Here is a 24869-nt window from a genome sequence, read left to right on the forward strand (position 1 = left end):
CGCTAACGCAACACAGTTCCACAGAGTGTGTGTGAAACGAGACAAGGCACAAATGGAGTTGGCCGCCTGAAGCGCCATACCACCAGAAGAAAACACTTTCTTCGCCCAGCCATCAAAACGTTTGTCGTCCCTATCAGGAGGGATGGTAGGGTACGACGCCTGCTTTGCCGGGGCCGTGGCCGCCTGCATCACCAAACTCTCCGGAGAGGGGGCCTGGTCAAGTAGCAGGGGTCGCTACTGGCTGGACGGTATTTTCGCGACAAGGATCTGCCCACCGCCGGGAGACTCTCCAGAGCAGTCCAAGCCGCCGCCGCCCTTCTCTGTAAAGCCATATGGAACAGCAGTACCGGGTCAGTTGGGGGACCAACATCAAGGATGTCCGTTAGATCATCCTGCACAAACTCCCCTGGGGGAGCAGACCATCCCAAGTACTCAGAAACCCTAGCCATAAGGCGCCGGTACGAGGAATCGGCATGAGAGCCAGGCTCAGGCCTACAAAACTCCACCTCCGGAGAGGTGTCCAGCCCACTGGCATGCAGTGACTGCCTCAAATCGTCAAACTGACTATGGCCCGAGACAATTTCATCTGGAACCTGACTAGGAACCAGGCCATCAGAATCCTCATCCGCCTCTGAAATATATTCCAGGTGGCGAAAAGAAGGCACCAGAGAGTGCTTGCTCTTAACCAGAGCCTTCCTAGGGGGTTCCACCCCTTCCACGGGGTACCTCCGACACGAAAGGCGTCGAGCGAATCGGTGCCGAGAACAGGCATCAGCGTCAAGGAAATCGGCGCTGACGTCAGATGCAGCGCCGCCAGCATCAGCAGCGTCGACACAGCCCTCGAAGCCGGAGCCCCGAGCGTGTCCTTCGACGACCTGAGCGTCGACAGCTTCGACGACTTCCTCGGAGCTGGAGCCTCGAGAAAGCCTGTCGACGCCCTCGACGCCTCAGACGTAGACGTCTTCCTTAAAGACCTCACAGGTGCACACGGTCTCGAACGCGTCGAAGACCGGGACCTGGAACGGGTACGTTGAGAACGAGTCTCCTTGTCCGAACGGGACCTCTCCCGTGACTCGTGCCAACCACTCTTGCGAGCGGTGTCTCTCGACCTCTCACGCCCGACCCCACTCAGGGGCGCGGACGGCTTAGTATCCTGCGACTCAAGAATCGCCAGCATTTTCTTCCCGAAGGAAGCCCATTCCTCCGGCGTCGCATGGCTGGTAGGGTAAGCGACGTGCCGGGCAGAGTCCTCCGAAGAGGACCTGGAAGACGACCGGTGTCGGCGCTTCCGAGAATGCTTCGAAGAGGCTGAGGAGTGGCGAGACCGACTCCTAGAAGGAGACCCACGAGACTTCGACGATGACGCGGAGAGTCACCCCTCGAATCATCCGTCGAAAGCCCCGCAGACCTAGACTTCCGGGGCTTGGACACCTGACCTACCGACAATAACTTCTTACGTTCACGTAAGGCTTTGGACGTGAGCGACTGGCAGTCGATAGTCATCCGTGTCGTGGGCCTCCCCGAGGCGCCATAGGCAGGCGTCGTGCGAGTCCGTCACCGACATCTTGGACCCACACTCCCCGCACTTCTTGAAGCCCGGACGCGGGGTCGAAGACTAAGTAGAAGACATCTTCACACTAAGGATTTTCACAAAACAAACAGGTTCGAAGAACCGAGAAGAACAGAACTCCAAAGAGTCGAGGCGTTAACCGAGATTCACGAAGCAACACGTTCGGGGAAAAAACAAAATTGAGGCTACGGGCGTCGTGCGTCCTACTTATCACATCGGATGACGTCGGACGAGGTCCTCGACGACAGCGCATCGACGCAGAAAAAAAGTTTCCGAAGCAGCACAGCTGTGGTGATTACATGTCATAGATATGGAATACGTCGGAGGACCCAATCCCCTTGAAATACTGGTATTCCACAAGAAAGGAACGGACAGGGAACCCAAGTTCATATTGCCCCATAGCGCTAACAAACCGATGCCAAACTGTTGGCTAGAATTTTCGTATACAGACTCACTGCTGCTCCCCAAGTTGATACATCAGGATTCATCCTCAATAGGAAAACTCACGACAATATCAGACGAATCGCACATCTGATAGAGAAAGTGCGACTTACCAGCACCCCAGCAGCAATCCTAGCGGTAGATGCGGAAAAGGCATTTGGCCGAGTGGAGTGGTCCATGCTTATTTCAGCATTGTGGAAAATGGGCACGGGTGAAAAATGATATGTGCCAACTATAATTCACCCTCAGCCAGCATCGTGGTAAATGTGGAACTTTCAGACACGATCAGAATTGAGTTTCTGGGTTTCATAGCACAAAGGAGACCATGGAACTCCCAGCACCAAAAATACAAGCGATAAAAGATTAGCAAGCAGCTCTAGCAAAGACCACGATATCTATACAAGCACTAGCAAGACAAATAGGCTTACTGGCGGCCCCCATACAGGCGATTATTCCGGGGCCTTTGCATTACAGGGTGCTACAGAGGTTGAGGATTCGTCATCTTAATGAAAGCATGGGTCATCATCAAATGATGCCTTTAGATCAAGAAGGGAGATCAGAATGGTGGCTCCAGAAGATGGAAGCTTGTAACGGTTGAGCGATATATGGAGATGTCCTGGAGTTGGTAATAGAGTCGGATGCCGGCTGGGGCGCAAGATGCGGGCAGTTGGCGACACGGGGCAAATGGTCTCAATGAGCAGGACCTCCACAACAATTGATTAGATCCATTAGCAGGATCCTTTGCGGTGAAAGCCTTTGCAGGAGACATTGTTGTATTCTTCCCAGGCTGGACAACATCTCTGTCGTAAGGTATATCAATCATCCAGGAGATACCCAATCCAGGATGTTCGAACTAAGATAAGACTTTTGGCAATACTGCCTAGACAGGGAATACCTCCCAGGGGGTTCAAAACATGGTAGGGGATTGGAATTCTGGTAGCGGATTGGAATTCACACTACCTGTATGACTCCAGCGGCTGAATGCTAAACAGAAGTGTTGCTCTGAACACAGCTCTGTGGTGTCCTCTGGACATAGACCGGTTTGCATCCAAATTGCCACAGTTGGACAGGTTCTTCAACTGGAGGCTGCACCCAAAAGGCACTGGAGGCCAAAGTTTTTCTGCAATCATAGTCGGGTCCAATGCATTACACTTCCCTCCTCCGAACCCCCTCCATGATGCTAGCCAGAACAATGGCAAACATCTGCCGAAAGTAGGGATAGTAGTGCCAGACTGGAAGTCGGAAGCGTGGTTTCCAGTTCTGATGGAACATTCTTCGGGTTTCCCGCAGAGGATTCCTCACCCGCCAGATCTCTTGATGGATCCCGTCATGGAATTGTCATCCTCCGACGAGTGAGGCAACAATCAGCTGTTTGTATAGCACTCTTTCACCAAAGGCCTCATGGCGCTTAAAAAAAACTGAAAGTCAGGACAGATGTAGTTAGGTCACCGGTGGGCAGTCAAAGACATTTATCTAAAGAGAACATTTTTAAGATTGTTTTTAAAGGATAAAATACTCAATTTATCTGAGCTTTTCAGGCAGCGAGTTCCAAAGCCTGGGCCCCGACACTGAAAAAGCACTGCCACCCAAATGTTATTATATTTGGGTATTCTTATCAATGCTTCATCTGAGGCTCTCAGAGAGCGTACTGGAATGAATCTGTCCAGCTTCTCCTGGATGGCTAAACTTCCACTTAAGGTGCGGTGCATAATACACAGAGCCTTACATTTCAGCGCTTCAAATGAAAGCCAATGGAGAGATTTTTCTGGCCCTAGTTACTCCTGCTCCAGCAAGGATGTGTGAGACCAGGCGCACTACAGCTTTCTGTAACATTTGCAGGCACTGGATAAGAAAAGTTGGCTGCACCAAGTAGATGGCATTGCAGTAGTCCAAGCTCCCATTTACACATGCTGCTACAATTTGAGCATGAAACTTATCTGGAATAAAGGGGAGGACCTTCTTTAGTAGTTTAAGCTTATCAAAGCCAGGTCCATGTATTGAGTTAACCTGCGCCTCCATAGGCATGGATTCCAATAACTTAATCCCAAGGTTACGAATCACTGTGGCAGGCTTAGGAAGTGTGCCGAGTGATTCTGGCCAAAAGGCAGCGGCCCATCCCTCAACTGCCCCTGGCGGGCCCAAGATCAAAATCTGTCTTCCCGCCATTAGGTTTGAACCAATTTGACTCCATCCAAATCTGTCCCTTACATCATTCTGCTTGGTGTCTAGTTTGAACAGGATCTCTGTTGTCTGCATACGAGAAGACCCTTAAGCCAAACGGATGAGAATCAGAGGGCAAATATATAAATTAAAAATCAGGGGAGAGCGCCAATCCCTGCGGAACTCTGCATGTGACCGGTAGGGGTGAAGGGAGACCATTTCTGAGCGCGAGATCAGGAAGGCACGCAACAAGTCCAATACTGCCCCTGAGAACCCTGCCTCCTTAAGGCTCACCATCAATATTTCAATGGTGTCGAAAGCAGCAGACTGGTCAAATCAAATTAGGCCGGTCGTGCCGGCCTCGTCCCAGATCATGGTGAGATCATCCAGTACAGATACCATAACTGATCGGTTCCCATCAGAGGGCTGAAGCCTCTACTGGCATACAAGGTGTCTGGTGCAGATGGGGTCTGCCAGGCATTTCGGAACCAGCTGCGCAGAACAATCGTGGGCCCCCCTCTACTCAGGAGCTATGACTCTGCATGGAAGAGATGGGAATTCTGCTGCAGCCAGCACAATATACATTCTTTTTCAAACCCTGTAGTTTAAAGTACTACATTTTTTAGCCTCACTCGCAAAAGGGGGGGAAAAGCATTTCAGATTGTAGGTGTGTACGTCAGCCATTTGGCTAGTCATCAGCCTGTTGAGGGTGTTCTGGTAGGTGAACACCTGGCAGTGGTGTGGTTGCTTTGAGCAGGTGCCGAAGATTTGCACGCCGCCCTCTGCCGAAGTACGCTCATCTTTGGGACATCAATTTAGTCTTATGGCCCTGTGTAGATTGGCTGCAGAATAGGGATCCATCTGATCAGCAGTTGGAAGGCCCTGGATGCGGATAGGAAGGCGTTCTACCCGGAAGGGGTAATGTTCACTATCACAAAGCAGGTGCATTGTATTGATATTTTATTTGAATCGTGCTCATACACAAGTGTTTGATCGCGACAAGTGAGAAAAAAAACGATCTTACTAGGCCCAGTGATTAAGAACCGGCAAGTGCACATGGGAGAGGAAGAAGGCAATTGCAAATAGAACATGTGCTCCTAGCATTTTAAGTCAACATTTGAGCTAAAACTGAAAGCCATTAATAAATCGCCATACTCGCAGCAACTGCAAATCGTAAACTGAATCCACTAAGACACTATGCGTGCAGTGCCAAATTGAAAACATTGCAAAACCAGCATTGACAAAGCCAAAAGTTTGGTCCTTTGCACAGGCATGGTAGAGGCATTTTCCAGTAACTGGGAAATGGCAAAGGAATCTCTTCACATAATGTAAATGCCTGGCAAATGCCCAATACATTTGCACAATTTAGCAGTTTGCTTTCCCAATGCTGGTTTCGAACAGGACTACAGCTCAAGAAACAGACGCAAGGCGTTATTGTAAATCAAGTGGCTAAAGTGACGCTCGATTACCACAGGAGCTCTTTACAGCAGCCATTAAGCAATTATCTCTCGGGAGTCTCCAAGAACGAACACTGGCAGGGGCCCTGTTCGGTATGTTTGATGTTCCGAGTGTGGCGGTAGCTCAAAGACAAGGTATGTTTTGGGCGGGGTGTGCAAGTAGTGGGTCGGAATGGCTTCAGAGATTAGCATGGCAATGAGTGCACAATGGATGGGTAAACAAACAACTCCCAAACATACTGCGTGTCCAGCCTAACGCTCTTCAATGCAATAAGTTCAGCTTATAGGTATAGCCAAAACTAAAAATCTACTCTGTAAACTGCTCTTAATGTCAGTCTTCAAATGTCCTTTAATTCGTTTGAAATATCAAGTTGTTGAAGTCTTTCCTTCAGCACAGCATAATTTCAGATTCTGAACCCTGGCTGGTTAAAAAAAAAAAAGTTACCTCAAACTACTTAAAGTCAGGACAACTTCCAGATTGCATCCTCTACTAAGTGTCTTGCACAACATATAAGCTTATTAAAAAAGTATGTTGCTCCAAGCACCCGCTACACACCATTTTCACTTCATCCTGCTCAAATCGGTCATCTGTTAACTGTTTCTTGGCAGACTAAGGTCAAGGTTTGATATTGACCCTTTAAATTTATTCCTCACCACTTGGAAAGATTAAAGTGCAAAGAACACAAAGAAACCTAGATCCCAAAGGCGTGAGATTTGTTACCAATGTGTTTCGAGGTGCTCAAAATGGAAGGCAACTGATTGAAGTTTATATGCAGAAATAATGGGGAGAAACAGTGTTATCTTTATTTATAAACATTACATTGGATCTAGCGATACATGACAGAAATCTGTCCTTGTTATTCAAGCAACGAAAGACTGCTTAAACTGTGTTGCAGATCTCAAAACCGGAAGCCAACCATTGAAAAACAGTAAAAGATTCACTAACCATATGCTCTTTTTAAGAAAAGAAAAAACATCCACTTGCATTCCCAGAAAAAAAGTTCACAGAACAGTCGATTAATTGAGGTTCATTTCAAACTATTTGTCTTTTAGCTCACTTAAAGGAACATGAACTTAATATGCAGTGTTCAGACCATACCAAACAGTGTTTAACTTAAAACAGAGTCACCAAACCCTCTCACTTCAGATTGGAATATCTGCTACATGCAGGCCAATATTTTTTCCCAAATTTGATAAAATAGTAAATTCACATACCCATTTGGTATGGCCTCAGCACAAATACAAGTAAAAATGCCTACAATATTTTAAGAAAAATCCCACAGACCCCAGTCCAAGGCTCTGCTGCCCACGAACCACTTCTAAGCAGAGAAGCCACATCACACATTCTGATTGCCATGTTATTTTGGAGTTGCCGTCTGCAAATGTGGACAAAAAAAAAGTACTGAATGTTAGGTTATAAAGTAGCTAGACAGTTTTTATGAACACATTTACATTTCTGTTTTTCGTATGTCCATGCAGTGCAGCAACATTTCAAAATTCTATTACACAATAGGCAAATAAGCATTCCAGTTTGTAAACATTTTCACAAACAAATAGGATAAAGCACCCGCCAACAATACATTCTAACGATATTGAAAGTCACCCAGGAGTTCCGGGACCAAATAGAGGAACAGTCAAAGACCAAGTTCCTTTACAAGGTCACAGAACTGGGGTAAATTGTTAGATCCTTTTCAGGGACAGTAAGGGTTGTTTTATTCCTTGTAATACATGGCCACTAAGAACTACCCCATTTAATTCCTGTCCGTGTAATCAATTCATAATCCGTTTGAATGTTCCAACAGTAATATGCAACTTCTAATGTGTTACAGAAAAATAAAGTAACAAAAAGCGTTGAAACAGGTTCATATTAATAACTACAAACATGCAGATTCTTGCTCACATCTGTTAAACTCCAGCAATACACTAAATATTGTAGAATAAAAAGTTCCTCGTCTGTAGGCTGTCGCACAACTATTTTACAAGCAAGGAATTTGAAAAGCTTGTGCTGCAGTGGCCGTTGCACCAGGCCCTCCTCGACCCGTCTACCCCTGCACTTTGTCTCCCATGACACCCTCGGCAACCAGCACTTGCCCTTCCCCGCACTAGCCTGGCTGGGCCTGCACCCTTCCATGCCTTTCAGCCCGATAAATACATTTTTGTATAGCGCATCACTCACCCGAAGGTCTCAGGGTGCTCACAAGTCCAAACAAGAAACAAAATCTGCTCAGTGTGAAGGAGGGTTGAAAGTCATTTTGAATGAAGTGACTGGCAGAGTCCTTTCAGGTGCCCGGGTTACTCAGGTACATAAAAGGCATAATGTTCTGAACTGCTCAATGTTACATTGTTTTAGGTAGAGCGGAATCGTATTACAGTTTTTCGGAGCCCAGGCAGCAAAGCTTGCTCCACCTAGTCTAGATTATGCGTGGTTGGGTCAGTAACATCTGAGCATGCTTTGGTGTGGCCATTTCTAACCTAGGTTTAAGATATCAGCATTTCCTGAAAGACATTTAAAAACTATAACTTGCCCTTTGAAGTTTAGTCGCTGTTCTATTGAAAGCCAGTGTCATTTTTTACGGTATTCTGTGATGTGGGATGGACTACTCAACTCAGACAGCCCGTATGGCTCCATTTTGTATGGTCTGAAGGATCCAGATGTAACCTTTAGAGGTTCCTACAAGAAGGCTATTGCAGTAGTCTAACTTGGTGTTAACTACCTTGCACTTAGCAAGTTGACCTTCCCCTGCACTCTCTGCATCCCCCCTTGCACTTGTCAACCTGGCCTCCACTTGTCACTCGCATACCCAGTGCCCCTTCTGCTCTGACCAGCACTTCTCCTCCCCCACACCCTCTTGCCCCTCTTGTTACTGCACTTGCATGATCCGAATGACATGGCCCTGTAGGACTATTTGTTTTTCTTCCTCCCGGTGCTCCCCCTATACCCTCTGTCTCGTTACACCTTTTGCTATAAAGACACTTTATAAATTGGCCTCTGCTGTCTCAAGCAACAGACAGTATATCGTCACAACTGGTAATCCTTCATTAGGTCTGCCAAAAAAAAAAAAGGACCTTTTACCGCAAATGTTAAAACAACCAGAAAATCTATAAACTAGCAAATTGAGGCTGAATCCAAATATCTACAGAATAAAATTCAGATAGTGTTGGACCTACAGCACTCGTTTCCTCTATTGCCAATTTCCTTAATCCAACTTGTATCTCCACTGCCATCGGCAAAACAAACCAAGGCGTTCAAATGTATTAATGAACAAAAAAATGCAGGATACAGTTGTTCAGACGTTGGCATAAGCCGAGCCTAAGCTGTCCACTGCTACCACTAGGACTCCCATAGGGCCCCCACAGTTTGACTTCGGCCCCGTTTCCAAGAAAATCTGCCTTAAAGGCACTAAAACCCACCAGCGATACATTGTTCCTCCCCTTCTGTGCAGCACAATCTCATGCTGAAAATCTGGTGTATTTTATGACCAGTTTTATTAATCACCAACACAAAGCCCAGTACCAGCCGAGATTAAACTTCCTATACTATCACTGTATGTTGACTTTTTTAAACTACGCTCGATCTAATGACCTCCACAACTCATCGTCCTGTTGCAGGCCTTCCTTGGCCAGGTTAATACATGGAAAAGTACAAATCGGCTACTAGAACACGTTGAGAAAGACTCATTACTGGATACCCACCAATCAGGCTTATGCCCAAGGCATGGTATGAGACACATTGGTGGCAGTCTGGGATGACTTGCTAAAACTATCAGATAATGGCAAATAGCTGGTGATGCTGGACCTCTCTGCAGCCTCACTGGCACAGTGAAACACAGTATTCTATGACGTCTGTAGGTGGAGTTTCAGAACACGTGCTGCAATGGTTTAACTCCTTCCCATCTAATGGTCTTCTACGTGTAAAATGTTGTGAAAATCTTACCAGAGTTGTGGTCCCCCAGTGTTTCTCACCATCACCTCTTATGTTGAATCTACATCCAACCACTGAATGTTTTTAGGAAATATGACCTAGACATACTCATGTATCCGAGTTAGAAATTCCGAGGAATCCTTTCAATGTACGGCAACAGTGGAGCTGTGCATGTCCCAGAATTGGCTTAAGTTAAACCCCAACAAAACAGGTGAAAATGTTTGGACCCAAGCACCTTTTAGCAGAAGATACAAGTGCATCCGGTACTTTCTTTTGACACCAGTCGCTATGGGGCCAGTGCATTTCTTATGTAGAGTATGCAAACTAAGTAACTCGCCCTGCAGGTCTAATGGGATTAAAAATTTGAAAAGCATGCAAAGGGTTTTTAGCGGCCCAGCAAACCGTATTAAACTGCAACATCTATACACTTTTTAGCAGTTCCCTGAAATCTGCAAGTTTTTACAGCTTTGCATTGTGCTACTGTCAAAATCAGAACCAAATTATGAATTGTAGGACATGCATTACTCACTGTACTAGCGTTTCTGGCGATTTTATCTGTTTACATTCACATGCTGTGCATATAGACTGACATCAAGTGGAAATCGCCGAGTATTGCATCTTTCTTTCAAAGAGCGAAAGGAGACTGACATGGGCGTGACTAACACCATCTTAAACGTGACGTGTAGAGTACCCTAAATCCTTCACACAGAGGTCCCTCTGGTTGTGTTTTTTCTGCCATGCACAAGCCTTATAGTCCGTGTGCGCGAGTACAGAAAAGAGAAGGTGTAAGATGCGTATGTTCCTTCTACTCCACAAGGGGAGGTAGGGTGGGTGCATGTGATTCTAAGCAGATCCAATCATCAGTAATGCTATTATGGTGATTATTGCATGTCTTCTGATGCTTGTGAATCTGCTTAGAATCACATGCTGTGCATAAACTAGTGAGCAGTACCCAGCGATGGCGGTGGGATGTGTGCAGGAACAGTAGCTAAGATGTCTTAGCACCGCATTTCCCACCTGAGAATCAGTGTGCATCTAGGCAGTAGTGTTGTGTAAAGGTGTGTACAGAACTCCAGGTTGCTGCTTTGCAAATGAACTCAAGAGGAACATTTGCAATTAATGATATGGTATCCCCTGTGCCCCAAGTAGTGTGCTCTAGGCGTCAAGTGTAGCACTCTTGGCAAGAGAGAGAAACGGTGAGATGCAGTTTACAATCCACTTTGCAATAGCTGATTTGGAGACAGGGTCCCCTGCTCTTCCAGCTGCCCCAAAACAAAGAACTGGTTTGTTTTCCTTAGTGGCTTTGCCTTTTCCAGATAGTAGATAACCGCTCTCCTCACATCCAGTGTGTGGAGGCTTCTACCATGTGAGTGGGATTCTGGAAAAAGATGGGTACTTCTATGTATTGATTTACATGGAACTTTAAGATAAATGCAGGCGCAAAGCGTGTGTGTGCAAAAAACACTTGTGAATCATGAGGAATGGGTCCTGAACTGAAAGGGCCTGCTATTTGCCAACTCTCCTTACAGAGGTGATCGCCATCAGGAAGGCGGTCTTGTAGGCAAGTGCTTTTAGGCTTTCCTTCTGCATTGGTTCAAAGGGAGGCCCCATTAGTCTGGCAAGAACATTTAGGTCCCACCTGGGCACTGGGTTGGAAATTAGAGGATGAAGCCTCTTTATCCCTTCCATAAATGCTTTAATTACCAGTGTGTCCCACCGCGACAACCTTGCTCTGGGACTGCTGAAAGTACAGCTAAGTGGACCTTTAGAGAATTGAAAACTAGACTTGAATCCAACAGGTGGGTTCGGTACAGGACGATATGTTTCGGTGAGCATTCAAATAGGATTGATGCCCTTCCTGTTACAACAGATGACATAGCGCTGCCATTTGCTGGGAAAAGCAATGCCTGGTGTTAGGTTTCAGTTCTCCAAGAACGTCCATACATCTTGTAGTGAGTTGGAGGTGCCCGACCTCTGACCTCAGGAGCCAGGCTGCTAAGTTGAGCATGTAGCGTTCCCCCCCCCCTCCCAGTCTTGCAAGAGCATGTTGTATGGGCACAACAGTTTCCTGGGAGGGGAGACGGACATTGTCAAGAGATAGGAGAACCAAGGCGGGTGGGCCCACCAGAATTATCCTGATTGGCACTTGGTGCATCTTGTGCACTATTGTGTTGAGCAGGGGGATCGGGGAAAGCATAGCAAATTTCACGGGACATGTTATCCAAACACTGTTTCCCTTGGAGCGGCTCCGAGGGTAACTGGAGGACTAATCTAAGCATTGGGCGTTCCCCAGAGTGGCAAACAAATCTACCTCTGTGAAGTCCCATTCGATTGAAGTGGAGTACAATGTCCTGTAGTCACTCGTGCTCTACAGGCAGTGGTAAGTCTCTGCTAGCATGTCCCCCAGAAGATTGAGTTCCCCTGAACATGTTTTGACAGGACGAACATCTTGTGTTTGAGAACCCACTTACATAGGTTTTAGGACAGTTTGTACAGCCCTAGAGAGGGAGTGCCTACTTGTTTGTTTATGTAATACATGGCCATAGTATTGTCTGAGGACTAGACCAGTCTTCCCCTGGAGGTGTGTTTGGAAGGCCTTCAGGGCCTTGAACAATGCTAGCAGTTCCAACAAGTTTATGCGATTAGATGATACCGCTGGTGACCACATGTTGTGCAGTCTTGTTAGAGGTGAGGACCCCCCAACCCAGTCAGATGAGTCTCTGGGAGTGTCTTCCACTGCGGGGGTGAAGTTTTTCCCTGCAGAAGGTTTTCCTTGACCACCACTGCAGAGACGGAACAAGGACTGCCGAGACAACCACTAGACCGTCCCGCTGGCCTGACACCATTGGTTCGAGAGCCACTCTTGCATGGGGGCGCATGCAAGCATGAGGAACTCGGTAGACGCAGGAAGCCATTTTCTCCAACAGTCGCATGGCCTTGCGTACGTCACCTTGTGACTGCCTACATAGTGAGGGATCTGTACCAGCATGTTCTGAAACCTAGGTTGAAGAGGTGATCTACTGTCTTCTGGGCATTTGTGTTTGGCATTTTCCATACAAATCCCTGGTTATGAGCTAGTCGTCGAGGTAAGGAAAGACTGGAATGGACTGCGTGTGCATGTGAGCAGCTACTACCGCTAGTACCTTCATGAATACCCGTGGAGGTGGGGCAATGCTAAAGGGGAGAACCTTGAACCGATACTGGTGTCCTATCATGAATCTGGAGTACTCTGTGTGCTGGCAACATTGAAATATGAAAGTATGAATCTTTCATATCCAATGTGGCCATGTTGTTCCCCTGCAGCATCAGGGGGATTACCTTCTGCAGCTGTGTCATTCTGAATTACTGAGGTTTGACATACTTGTTCGCTGGGCACAGATCCAACGATGTGCAGGGTGAGATCCTTTTTCGGTACAAGGCAGTACACTGAACAAATACCCTGGTTTACCTGGTGAATGGTAACGATTTACACGGCGTCATTTTCCAGAAGGATTTGAACTTCCAGCAGGATGCACAGGTGTTCTGGCAACAGGCGTCTGCTCTTCGGTGGGTGGAATCAAGGTGGTCGGTGAAACTATGCAGTAGCCATGGGTAACTGTCTTCACCACACACTGGTGTGATGTGATCCTCCCTCACAGGAATGAATGAATGAGTGACAAGCGCCCCCCCCGGCATCATCGAGCCACTGAGGTTGAGGAGGGGGGCCTCTAGGAGTAGAGTTCCTGCCTCTAGGAGGACCTCTTGATATTGGCTGATATCAAAAGAGCTTTGGCCGGAGGACCAGTGGGCACTTCTTGAGCCATATCGTCCATGGGGAGAGAGGGAAAATGATTGTCCACGAAAAGGACCAGCGGGAGTTAGATCCTCCACATTGGTGAAAGGGCTCCGCCGTGATCTGGCCGAGTGATTACAGCATTTCGTGCTCCTTTTTTGCAGTCTCCAGGGCGTCAGCTTTCCCAAAAAGGTTGGAGTCCTCAACTGGTTTGTTGATAGAGAGTTTTGGGTCTAGAGCCGGAGTTCTTTAACCAGGCGTGTCTCTGAAGTAAAGTCCCCTGAGCTTGAGTGCGTCCAGCAGTCTCAGCACAGTCCAGAGTATTTCAAAATGTTGTGGGTAACCTGTCTGCCCTCAGCCACGACCGCCAGCAGGCGCGATTGGTGGGCTCGGGAACATATTGAACGCCATCCTGAGCTAGGCCCCATTGGACATCCCTGTAGCTTGCCAGGAGAGTTGTATTGCTGGCAATCCTAGCAGAATGGGTCATAGAGGCAGTGATTTGTTTACAGAGGGCATAAAGTTTTACAATATATAGTGCGTTGGAAGGTGATGGGCGGAATAATTTTTCAACCCGGGACCACCCGTGTGAGACGGCAACAAGGAAGGAGCTAGCTGCCTCTTTATAGAATTGAGTAAGGTGATGGCTTTACTAGTCTAAGGCTTCTCCTTGAGGATACCTTCAACAAAGTCAGTCTGGGACTGCCTCCTGTGTTGTGATCTGGAAAGGATCGTCCGCTCTTTAAAATAGCGTTGAACAACATTTGGTCATTTACAGGTGACTTCTCCATCTGTGTTCAGGCGAAGAAGGGGGTAGCTAGATAAATCAGGGGTATGTGTTGGTGATAGCCAAGGGCCCTGATTGATCTTGTTCCCCAGTCTGGGTCTTAATCAGCTGTGCCCTAAACAAACTGATTAATGTCCTCCTAGGTATCCTCCTGTGTTGAGTCCTCTGAGACATCCAATATATCCCCCTGGTAGCCTTGTGCAGAGATGGGACATGTCTGCAATTCATAAGGAATGGGGCAGGAGTCGTCCTCCCTGGATCTTTTGGAAGTCATGCATTTGTTAGAAAAGTCAATAAATTGGGCCATTTTTTCCAGATATTGTTCAAATCTCCTCGTCCATAGGGAAGAAGGGTCTGGAGGTGGAAAAGGTTTCCCAGAAGGGGGAGATTTTACTAATAAGGCCTTAGAGAGAGGCCGAGGGAGGGGAGGGGGGGCTTTGGAATATTCCTCACTGAGAGGGTGTGCCCTTGTGCTCTGTAGCTGCCAAAATGATAACCGCCAGGCTTTCCTGGATTTTCTGCGGTTGATTGCAAGGTCTAGACGGGCCTGACTGCACCATCTGACTGCGAGGCCTTAGGTGCTTGTGCGTCATTGGAGGTGTGTTGGTGACTGTTTTGAGTGAACACCCTTTCCAGAGAAAAGCCTGGTCGCATGCCGCAAAGACGTTTGCGTGGGGTGGGGGCGCAGGACCACGAGGTGCAGAGGTTTGACAGCCCTGTTGGCATTGCACACTTCGCCGTCGAGAAGGCCTTAAGGGTTGTGTGTGCCCTTGTCACCAGGATGTGAACTCCCCATAACAGAGCCGGTGGTCTGCTTGTCGGAGATGAGCATTTGGGAGCCTTAAAGTTCTGCCGAAAGGTCGATTGCTTCTAATTCAGAGCCACGGCTGCCGATTGATTCCTCATCCAAAGCGACAGTGCCAACGGGGGAATGGCTTTTGGCCTACTTCGCGTAGGCCGCCCACCATTTAGTCCGCTAGTCCTTCAACGTTTTTTCAGTCGAAAGAGTGGAGCGCTCGTAGTGGTAAGGAAGACACTGATTTTCAACAGCGATGCGTATCCTTCCAAGGGCAAAATTTAAAAAGGCATCCTCTCCAAAGCAGAGGATGACAGCAGCCAAACCAAAAAGAGAAGGAAATACATTCTTAAAGAATAAACCCACGGCACCACTCTCCCTACTCTATGGGCCTGGCTGCAGGGCTGAGGCCACGCGGTCGATAGTCTAGCAGTTCAACAGTGGCTGAGCAGTTGATGTCTTCGGAGACAAGAAACCCACGAAAGTCGTTGAGGTCGTGAGACTAGACCACTGTAGGTAATGGGGACAAAAGAGGCAATATTGACTCGTGAGCTCTGCCTAGGCGACCAACTAGGTTGGCTGAAAAAAAATTGAACGAACACCACTAGGGATTTTGGGTACACTAAACGTCATGTTAGGGACAGTGTTGCAGTCACCCCCATGTCAACGTCCCTTTTTCGATCTTCAAAAGAAATACACAATACTCTGCAATTTCCACTATATGTCAGACTAGATGCACAGCATGGGATTCTAAGCATATTCACAAGCATCAGAAACGAGGTTACATAGATTAAAGAAATTAGTAACTTTCTTTGCCTTTGCTTAAGCAAGGACCTATATCTAATACTAAGTTCCTCTGCACAGATCAGTCTAATGTCCTATCAGCCATGCTAGTTGAGAATACAAAGAGCAAGCTACTCTTCTCACTATCAGGAGTACACCGATGTGGAATGACAAGTGCAGTTCAAGATTTTAATTAAAAGTATAGTAATTTCTCATTACAGAACCTGCACATGAATGAATGAACCAACCAATGAGCAAGGATACCTGAAGTTGAAGTATGGAGTTTGCATAAACAAGGTAGGGCAGCATTTAAAAAATATAAAATCGCAGATCCACAAGGGTCAGATACATAAAGCCACACATTTGTGGGAACATTGCATTTACTAATGCAGTGCTAGTGCACATTTTAGAAGGGAACCACTTCCTTAATTCTAAATGCCAAGGTTTCAGGGATAAACTAATCTCACTCCAAGTTTACCCAATGGCCACTGGTGCCTTTATATTGCATAATCCTCTTATACCTTTGAATGTGGTTCAGGACCCATTGGTACTCTGGGCTGCATTTGAAGTCTTCGCCCTTAGTCTTAGAATAGCATCATCAGGAAAGCTAAATAGATCAACTCATCTTCTCCACATTTCCCAAAGCTTACACAACTGAATCTGCACTCATGGAGAGGCCATGCATGTATGGCTCTTGTAGGGTGGTTCCTACCTCCACTATTCCTTTGATCCCATTCTGGTTCCCAGCATTCACCTTTTACAAAGCCACCTTCTGATCTGTCAATTCTGACTGCTGGCTGGCATTCCCAAGTTACATACCTGGAATTTGCAGCAAGCGCCTAAAATACGATGCCAATTCTGGCCTCCAAATGTCAAGGAGCCAACACACAAGCCCACTACCACCAATTCTAGCACTCTGAGCTAGCAGAAAATAAAATCACTGGAAAATATTACTTACCAGGAGTCATTTTCCCCTCCTAGATCAGCATTTCTATTGGTCCGCCGCATACCACTACACAAAACCTATTTATACAATCATTGCTTGTACCACAACCACATCTCATCTTCTGAACGAGTTAGCTCTCCCAGTCCTTATTCTAGTCCGGCTTCTCCCCCATCACCACAGTTTCCCTTCTCCTTCCACAGTTTACAGCCTGGTTACCTCGGGGAGGTGCAAAATCCACCATTTTGTTCAGAAAAGTGGCAGTAAGAGCAGTATGGTGGTGTCCGGCACAGTATAAAAGCCATGTAAATATCAACTATCACACCAATTATGTATCTTGTCAGTTTTCCACTTTCCTCAAAGGAGCAGAGTAGAACGATAGTGGGATACCAATGAGCGATTGAACCTTCATATCTAGTTCTCAGTATTGTAACATTCAGGCATTTTTCCATGTAGCACAAACTACCATGCAGAGGTGGGTCAGGGGGCTGTTTTGATTGGGCTGTGGTGGTACATGGTACTGTAGTCTCCAATGTGTAGCAGAGGCAAATAGTTCAAGAGGCAGAAGTTGATCATCTTTAAGGAGTTCATTTTTTATTTACATTGGGAATAATGTTCTTTTGATCGCAATAGGACACAATAGATAAATCTGATGTGACTGAAAGTAGTTAGTATCACTGATCAAGTTGTGGAGGAGAGAAAATGTAGGTCATGGGACAATACATAGGTGGATTTACACAGATTAAGTGCAGGACCCACCAGATTGCCATCCAGATCTTTTCTCTTTTGAAAGGGTCCCTATTCCAGAGGTTAAGGAGGTCATCCTTAAGTTGAGGCCATCATCCTGTCGGAGATATTTTCCCCGCCAAGCTATTCAAAGATTATGTTGATACCCTAGCACCTATGGTCATGCAATTCGTCAATCAATCTTTCGACGAAGCTTAGGTTCCTGTAAATCTCAAGGAAGCATGGATCACGCCTCTTATAAAAAAAAAAAAAAAAAAAAAAGGAAACATGGATCCATCTATACCGGGCAATTTCAGGCCTATAACAAATGTGCAGTTGTTGCTTAAAATTATTGACAGGATCGCCTATTTACAATACCAGAAGTTCGTAGATACAAACTCTTGGCCAATGAGCAATCCGGTTTTAGGGCCAAACATGGAACGGAGACCGCTCCCTTGGACCTCCAGGCCAACATTTCTAGTATTGTTGAAAAAGGAAAGACTGCCTTGCTCATGTTACTTGATCTCTCTTCGGCGTTCGATCTTATAGATTAGGATCTTTTGGCCGAGAGTTTGAGAACTGGTAGATGCTCTACTCTAGCAATAAAGTGGTTCAAATCCTTCCTAGGCCCAAGGATGGCCACGGTTGTAAAGGGTAACTTTAGTTCTCTGAAAACACTGCTGACATGTGGTGTTCTGTAGGGTTCAAGTTTATTGCCTCTGCTTTTTAATATCTTCTCGAAACTCCTCTGATATGCTTAAAAAGATGGGTGTCCAATTATCAAACTATGCTGAGGACATGAACCATCAAGATCCTATGAAAAGAATGTGCAAAGAGTGAAGTGTTCAATGCTATCCAAAAATGGATGGCTAATAACTCCCTTGCCCTTAATGAAGCAAAATCTGAACTCCATTTTCTTGGCACACCCCAAAAAATAGGGAAACTAAATCAGCAATATAAAAAACTAAGATAAAAGTTCCATTGAAGTATCAGAGCATGTTCAGACATTGGGCATATTCATGGATTCTCATCTCTCGTACAAGAGACATGTTTGCTATTTAAAATCAACATGCGCGTTCTACACAAACCTATTGCAAATTCACCCATACTTATCAGAGCAAAGCCTTGCGCTGATTGCAGGAGCCATAATTAACTCGAAATTTGACTAATGCAACAGCCTTCTGATGGGTACTTCGAAAGGGAACATCAAATAATTGAAGACAACACAGAATAGTGCATTTAGGGCGGTTTCGGGTTTGAGCCGGCGGGAAAACATTAACCGGAAAAATAACTCAAATGTTCTCTCTTGACCTATAAATGTTTGACAGGCACTGCCCCCAACTATTTTGCTAAGAAATTAACCAAGGATTCGGTTCGAAGAAATCTTCGATCAAATGAAAAACACCACCTACTCCAACCACGTAAAACCTTGGTATCCCATTTCGTTTTGTCAGCCATTGGATCCCATGTTAGTTTTTGCTATAAAAGACCCTGCGTCTATCATCAGTAGCTCACTTTGGCACTACGTTTCTGGTGGTGAGACAGCCCTTTCGCAAAAGCCCTTGTCTTGATTGAATAAATCATTGTTGAACTCACACTAGTGCATTGGCCTCTGCCATTGCAATTTTAGCATTCTGAACATGGGTTCGAAAAGGGGTCTCATAATGGCTGCTAGAACCCTGTTAAGCCTCCATACCGGTGGAATGGTTTGAAAGAAGCTGTTCAAGAAATGCTCTATTAGTCTGTCACTATAAAGTGGGGCAGATCTTTTACGTGTAAATCTGGATATCGCAACAATTGCATCTTGATGGAAGACACAGCTAGACCTCCTTTTACCAATAACAAAAGATAAGGAGTTGTTGGTGCTCTATCTAGCGGCTGTCGATTAGGCTGTTCACACCATGCACAAAACCGCTTCCACTTTCAGCCATATGAGATGGTGGGTGGAGCTCTGGATGCTGCCAGGATGCGACGACAGTCCTGAGGGATACTTCGATTTTCGAATTCGAAGTGGTCCGGAACCAAGCTGCCAATTTGAGGGAGTCCAGATTGTGATGCAAGATCATCCCGTTCTGAAACCAGAGATTCGGCTGGGATCCTAGATGAATCAAATAGTCATTGCAGGTCGGAGAACCAGGTTTACCTGGGCCAGTATGTGGCCACTAGGATCATCTTGCAAGGGGCCTTACAAATCATTTGTATGGTTTTCCTTATGAGAGGAAGGGGGGGGGACACATTAGCAAACATCCAGTTCCAAGTGAAGGCAAATGTGTCTCCTCGGGAGTTTGGATGTGGGATTCTGCTGGCATTCCTTGTTTTCAGTGTTGGCGAAAAGATCTAGAGAGTGAAGGCCGCATTTTGCGAAATTCTTTGCTACTTGAGAGCTGTGCAGTTCCCACTCGTGCGTTTGGGAGGTGTCCCTGCTGAGGGTATCTGCCCGCTTGTTCCAATCCAAGCCTTCCACCTACCAGGGATGCAGAAGGTTGTGCTGGATGGCCGAGAAGGTTGTGCTGGATGGCCCAGTGCCAGATGGTTTGTGCTTCCTGGGATAAGACGTCTGAACGAGTCTCTACCCTCCCCCCCCCCCAACGCTGGTTTCTGCAGGTAGAACATTGTGGTAGTGTTGACAGCGATGGCGCGCACCACCAAGTTCTTGATGAGGGGGAGAAAGGATTTGAGAGCCCAGTGTAATGTCTGCTACTCTAGGACATTAATATGCAGTAAGGTTTCCGTGGGTGACCAGAAGTCCTTGACCTGGTGCTGCTCCAATTGAGTACCCCGTCCCATTTGGGAGGCATCGTTCACAAAGGTGCATTGGAAGTTTCGTTCCGCCAGTGACTCTTTGTGATGTTGAAGGAGTAAGTTTACCATTTCAAAGTGTCTGCCAGTGGCCGGAGATTATTAACCTGTCCGACCAGCAGCCCTAGATTTGGACCATCTGGTTGCAAGGAACTTCTTCGCTGGGCCCATGTGTAGGCAACAGTTGGGAAGAAGAGTGCAAGATTACATGGTTCCCAGAAGAGCCATGTAAGAGCGGACTGTGATGGATGGGTTTGGTGTAAATGAGCCTGCTAGAGCTAGAAGATTGTGGTCAGAAATTGTGCTCCCAGGAAGACCAAGCTCTTTCAAGGAATTGAGCAGGATTTGTTGGAATTGATGGAAAAGCCCAATTGTTGTAGAAGAATCTGTCTTGTTGAGAAACGATAAAGCCGGTTCATAAGTTGATCCCCGAACCAAGCAATCTTCCAAGTACGGGTAAACGTGATGGCCCTACCTCCAGATGCTGATTAAGCCAAAGGGGGGAACCCAAAATCGGAAATAGCTAATATTTCTGGTACTTTGAGTGAATTGGAAAATGGTGTCGTTGAGGTCTAGGGATGCAAGGAATTCTTGCCGCTGCACAGCTCAGATCATATCTTGCAGCATCACCATCTTGAATTTGTTTTGTTATGTTTAGCACCCAGTGGTCTAGAAATCGGATGCCACTTTCCATCTGTTTTCTTTGGCCACAAGGAACCTTGAATACACACCCTTTCCTTTTGCTGAGAGGTACCCTCGATGGCCCTTTGTTGTGAAACGACGTACCACGCGCCGCAAGACTTGAAAGTGTGATGGACTCCTTTATGGGTGAGATTGGAAATTGTGGACTTTTTAATGCCAACAAGTGGCCGTACTAGATAGCATCTAAAACCACTTGTTGAGATGGAATGCCATATTTCCTCCCATTTGACTGTCCTTGGGGCAGTCATTGGTGTTTTGCGGGCCTCTCTGGGAGGAGGAAGGTCCATGCTTCCTTTGTCCCTGGTACTCTCGATTGCGCTGGGTAGATTGGAAGTTGTGCTTGTAACCTTGAGAATAATATGCGGAACCACAATAGCCTTTGTTGTCCCAAGAGCCATCCCCCTCACCCCGAGACTCTGCAAAAAGAACAAAAGGGGTGAAAAGATCTTAATGCTTTGCAGAGTTGTAAGTGATTTAGCTGTGTCTGAATCAACTTTCATGGCCTTCAGGGCTTCATCCATCTTCTCGCTGAAAAGATTTTCCCCTTCGCACGGCATATCCACCACCTTGTGCTGCACCTCTTGGTGAAAGTATGTACAGTGAAGCCAAGCTAGGCGTCTAATAACTACTCCATTGTTGATCTGTTTAAAGCCCGTTTCAGCCAAGTCTACAGCTATATTGATGCTGCGATTTGGTGCCTCTCCCCCACCCCTCCCACAAACAGCTTAGCCTCCTTTCTTTGCTGTTCTGGCAGGTGGTCTAATAGAGGGGCTAAACAACGTCACATTTCAGAGTCGTAGTGTGAGACAATGGCCAGGGAGTTTGCTGCCTTCACTTTTCTTGCCCCAATGGTAAGCACCTTCTTGCCATCCAACTTGCAATTGTCATTGTCCGGGGGAGTGGCAGATTTATGTGGTGTGCGTGCTTTCCAGCTAGCTGCAGTTGAAACGACAGACTCTGGCGTTGGTTGCAAAATAAGGCATTTTGTAGAGTAATCCAGAGCTTTGCATTTCTCTCTCGAATCGGCCTTTCGCTGCCGGTTCAGTAAAGGGACGCTTCATGGTCTGGAGACCTTCCTGAATTGGAATGGAAAACGCCGCTTTCCTCCTTTTTCCCCATATGATCAAAGAGGAAGAAATCTTTTTTCTCCTCTTCCAGAATAGGGCCAAATTCTTGGCAGGCTTTCGCCATCATGGAGTGGAAGGCTCCGATGACATCCGGGGGGAGCTGACGTGGGCTACCTGGTGCATCCTGGTCCGGGTCACTGAGGTGGAAGTTCACAAATAGGGGGATGTAAGCATAGAAATCCTTCGCAGTGCCTTTTAATGGCTTTGTTGGAAAGTGTCAGAAAGACTTATGTTCCCTATTGAGGTAAGCACCAATGGCTGTTAATGTTTGCACGTGTCGACTTGGACACCAGTGGAAACTAGATAAGACATGACGGACATGGCATCATCAATAGACTCCTTTAGCCGGTGTTAATATAAAACATTGCAGCAGTATTATCCGTTAAAAATCACGTTTTTTCTTTGGACAGGGAAGAAGAGAGCGAAATATCTGGCTAAGTTCAAGGACATTTAAGTGGTTTCTTTTCCTGGGGGGACCAAAGACAGTGAGCTGTTAGACTTAGACAATGGGCTTACTCCAAAGAGTCCGTTATGACTATTTGGGGAGGAGTTTGAAAAGGAAACCAGATTAACAGGTTCTCTGGGTAGTTCCACCAGCACAGCGAGTCCTGAAAATGTTTTGGAATATGAATGTTCATTTCCTGGGAATGCAAGAGCTGGTTCCAGTTGTGAGCAAGATGCCACTGGATCGTTCTCTTATGGAGCCTTGCAAAGGGAACTAGGTGTATGCAAGCGGCCATAAGGGCCAAGAGTCTTTAGAACCACCAAGCTGTCAGAGAGGTGGTTATTGAGCTTGGTTTGTTGAATGGCTTCCACCCTTTCCAGTGGTGTAAAGGCTCCGAGTAGAGTAACATCTATAAAGACTCCTATGATTTGGATCCTTTGTGAAGGAAAGAGCTGGGATTTCGTCACATTTATGGAAAACCCCAGGTCTAAGAGTATGGCATGTTAATCGCATCTTTTGAAGCAATTCCATTCCTCTTGAATAATGGTTTTCCAAAAGGGGAGGAAGTCGGAAAGCCTTCCTGCTACCAGGCATGTAGGCTCCTTGATCGTAGGAGCCGAAGGTATGTACATGCCTGGAAGGAAGTCAAATAGACTTCTTTTGTACTTGAGCAGAATGAGGAAGGTCGCGACTTAGACCTGGGTCTATATCTTCTCTTTTTAGAAAAGTAAGAAGACTTTGCAGAAGTGGCAGAATCACTGTTTCCTTAAGGATGTGGTTTAAATGACTTAGTTTTGGCGATGTCACCGTTTCACCTAAATTGAACCAAGGGTGTTAGCTGCCATGACACTGGACTTACATTTCTGGAGGACCTCATCTGTTGAGGGGTCAGTGTTTTGCTGTCAAATGGAAGGTCGAGGACTTTCTCCTGGATATCTTGAAGAGAAGAGGCTGACAAATACGCGTGCCTAGGCATGCAGACTGCACTAGTGACTGCTCTTGCTGTTGTGTCAGTGTGGTCTTTGACCATTTGCTGCTGCTAGATAGCAGCTTCTCATACCGCAGAAATCCAGAAAGAAAATTTGTCTGCGGCATCCTGGGGGAGCATGTCAGCAAAGCATTCAAGATTCTCCCAGTTAAGAATATCAAATACTGCCAAAACTGTAGCGGTAGTCTCAGCTGCCCTCGGCACAAAGGGTAAAGGCCCTTAACACTGCAAGTTGAGCCAGAAGATTACACACTAGTATGAAGGGTTCATCCATAGGCACCATGTATTTGTTATCTAGGGCCTTGAGATGTGTGGTTCTGAATGAGGCTTTCCCCAACGACCTAGAGCTTTTTCTAGAACAGACAATTCCATGGGAAGTGTAAGGAGAGGGCAGGCGCGCCCCCTCATCTTGTGCCAGCCAGTCAGCCTAAACGCACCAGACTGTGCCGATGCAGTTGACGACCGAAAAATTATCCTGATGTCCCCAACCTTCAATCTGGTGAGATCGTGATTCATGCCCCTGCGTGCACATTTGTGCACCGAGCGTACCCAGAGCCGTTCTATCATGTGGGCAACATCCAATCTCCCCACCGCGATTGTAATCGCCCATCGTTTATTGCATTTACAGAAACAAAATGCCGGGCACACTGCGGCACCACATCGAAGCTGGGCGTCACTTTGCCAAGCAACATGTTTGAATTTCACTGCAGAACATCCGCCAGCAGGCAGAAGGAGCAGGCCCTTCGAAAGCCAGTGTAAGGCCCCATTTGCCCCTGTTCGCACAGGGCACCGACTATTCTACTGCAGAATGCAGGTAACATCTAATCTGTATATTCCAAATAGATGCGGCCTTATTTACCTGCAGTATCTAATTGATATTTGTACAGTATTCCTCACCAACTCTGCCACTATACATACTGACAACCTGACGCCATTCAACACGAGGTCCGGGCCACTCCAAGATGGCCGCTCGTGATTCCAGAACTGCTTCTCCAGCCCCACTTCCCTATCGGACCAAAGCCGTATTGTGACTGGCTATTCCGGCCAATATCCAATCTATCACGTGCCAGGAGGCGCAAGCCGGCCCTTCCTGGAAAGGGCCCGAGGGCAAGGCCAGCAACTGTCCCGAGACTGTCCAGAGCGGACCAGAGGCCAGGGCCCGACCCCCTGCCAGTTCCATAGCACAGGTAAATTGCGCTGCTATTCCAACCTTGCAACACGCATGCCTGTTTATACAGTTCTGTTGATGTCCCGTTTTCTATGGTGCCTACCCTGTACTGCCCGCTTTGAGGCCTACAGTACCCAGACTTGCAGCCACCTACTAGATCCGATACTTGGCCCGTACATCTCACTATAGTGTCCGAGTGCCTGATACCTATGCCTACAACGTCTTGCTCTTGTCATATGCATATTGTTACTGCTCTTTATTATGTACACTGTTCATACCTGCC

At 46.7% G+C, this 24869-nt stretch overlaps 1 protein-coding gene across 8 annotated transcripts in view; it reads right to left on the reverse strand.

Moving 5' to 3' along the window:
• The window catches only part of ELAVL2 (ELAV like RNA binding protein 2), a 1154722-nt gene that overhangs the window by 919194 nt on the left and 210659 nt on the right, over positions 1-24869 (reverse strand). For all 8 annotated transcript variants that reach the window (XM_069630854.1, XM_069630851.1, XM_069630853.1 and 5 more), the window contains one exon: positions 6914-7004. In XM_069630854.1, coding sequence (XP_069486955.1) covers positions 6914-6985 — 72 coding nt within the window. In that variant the 5' untranslated portion in view covers positions 6986-7004. The remainder of the gene's footprint in view (positions 1-6913; positions 7005-24869) is intronic.

Source organism: Ambystoma mexicanum, chromosome 6q, assembly GCF_040938575.1.
Source record: "Ambystoma mexicanum isolate Mex_15411 chromosome 6q, UKY_AmexF1_1, whole genome shotgun sequence".
NCBI lineage: Eukaryota > Metazoa > Chordata > Amphibia > Caudata > Ambystomatidae > Ambystoma > Ambystoma mexicanum.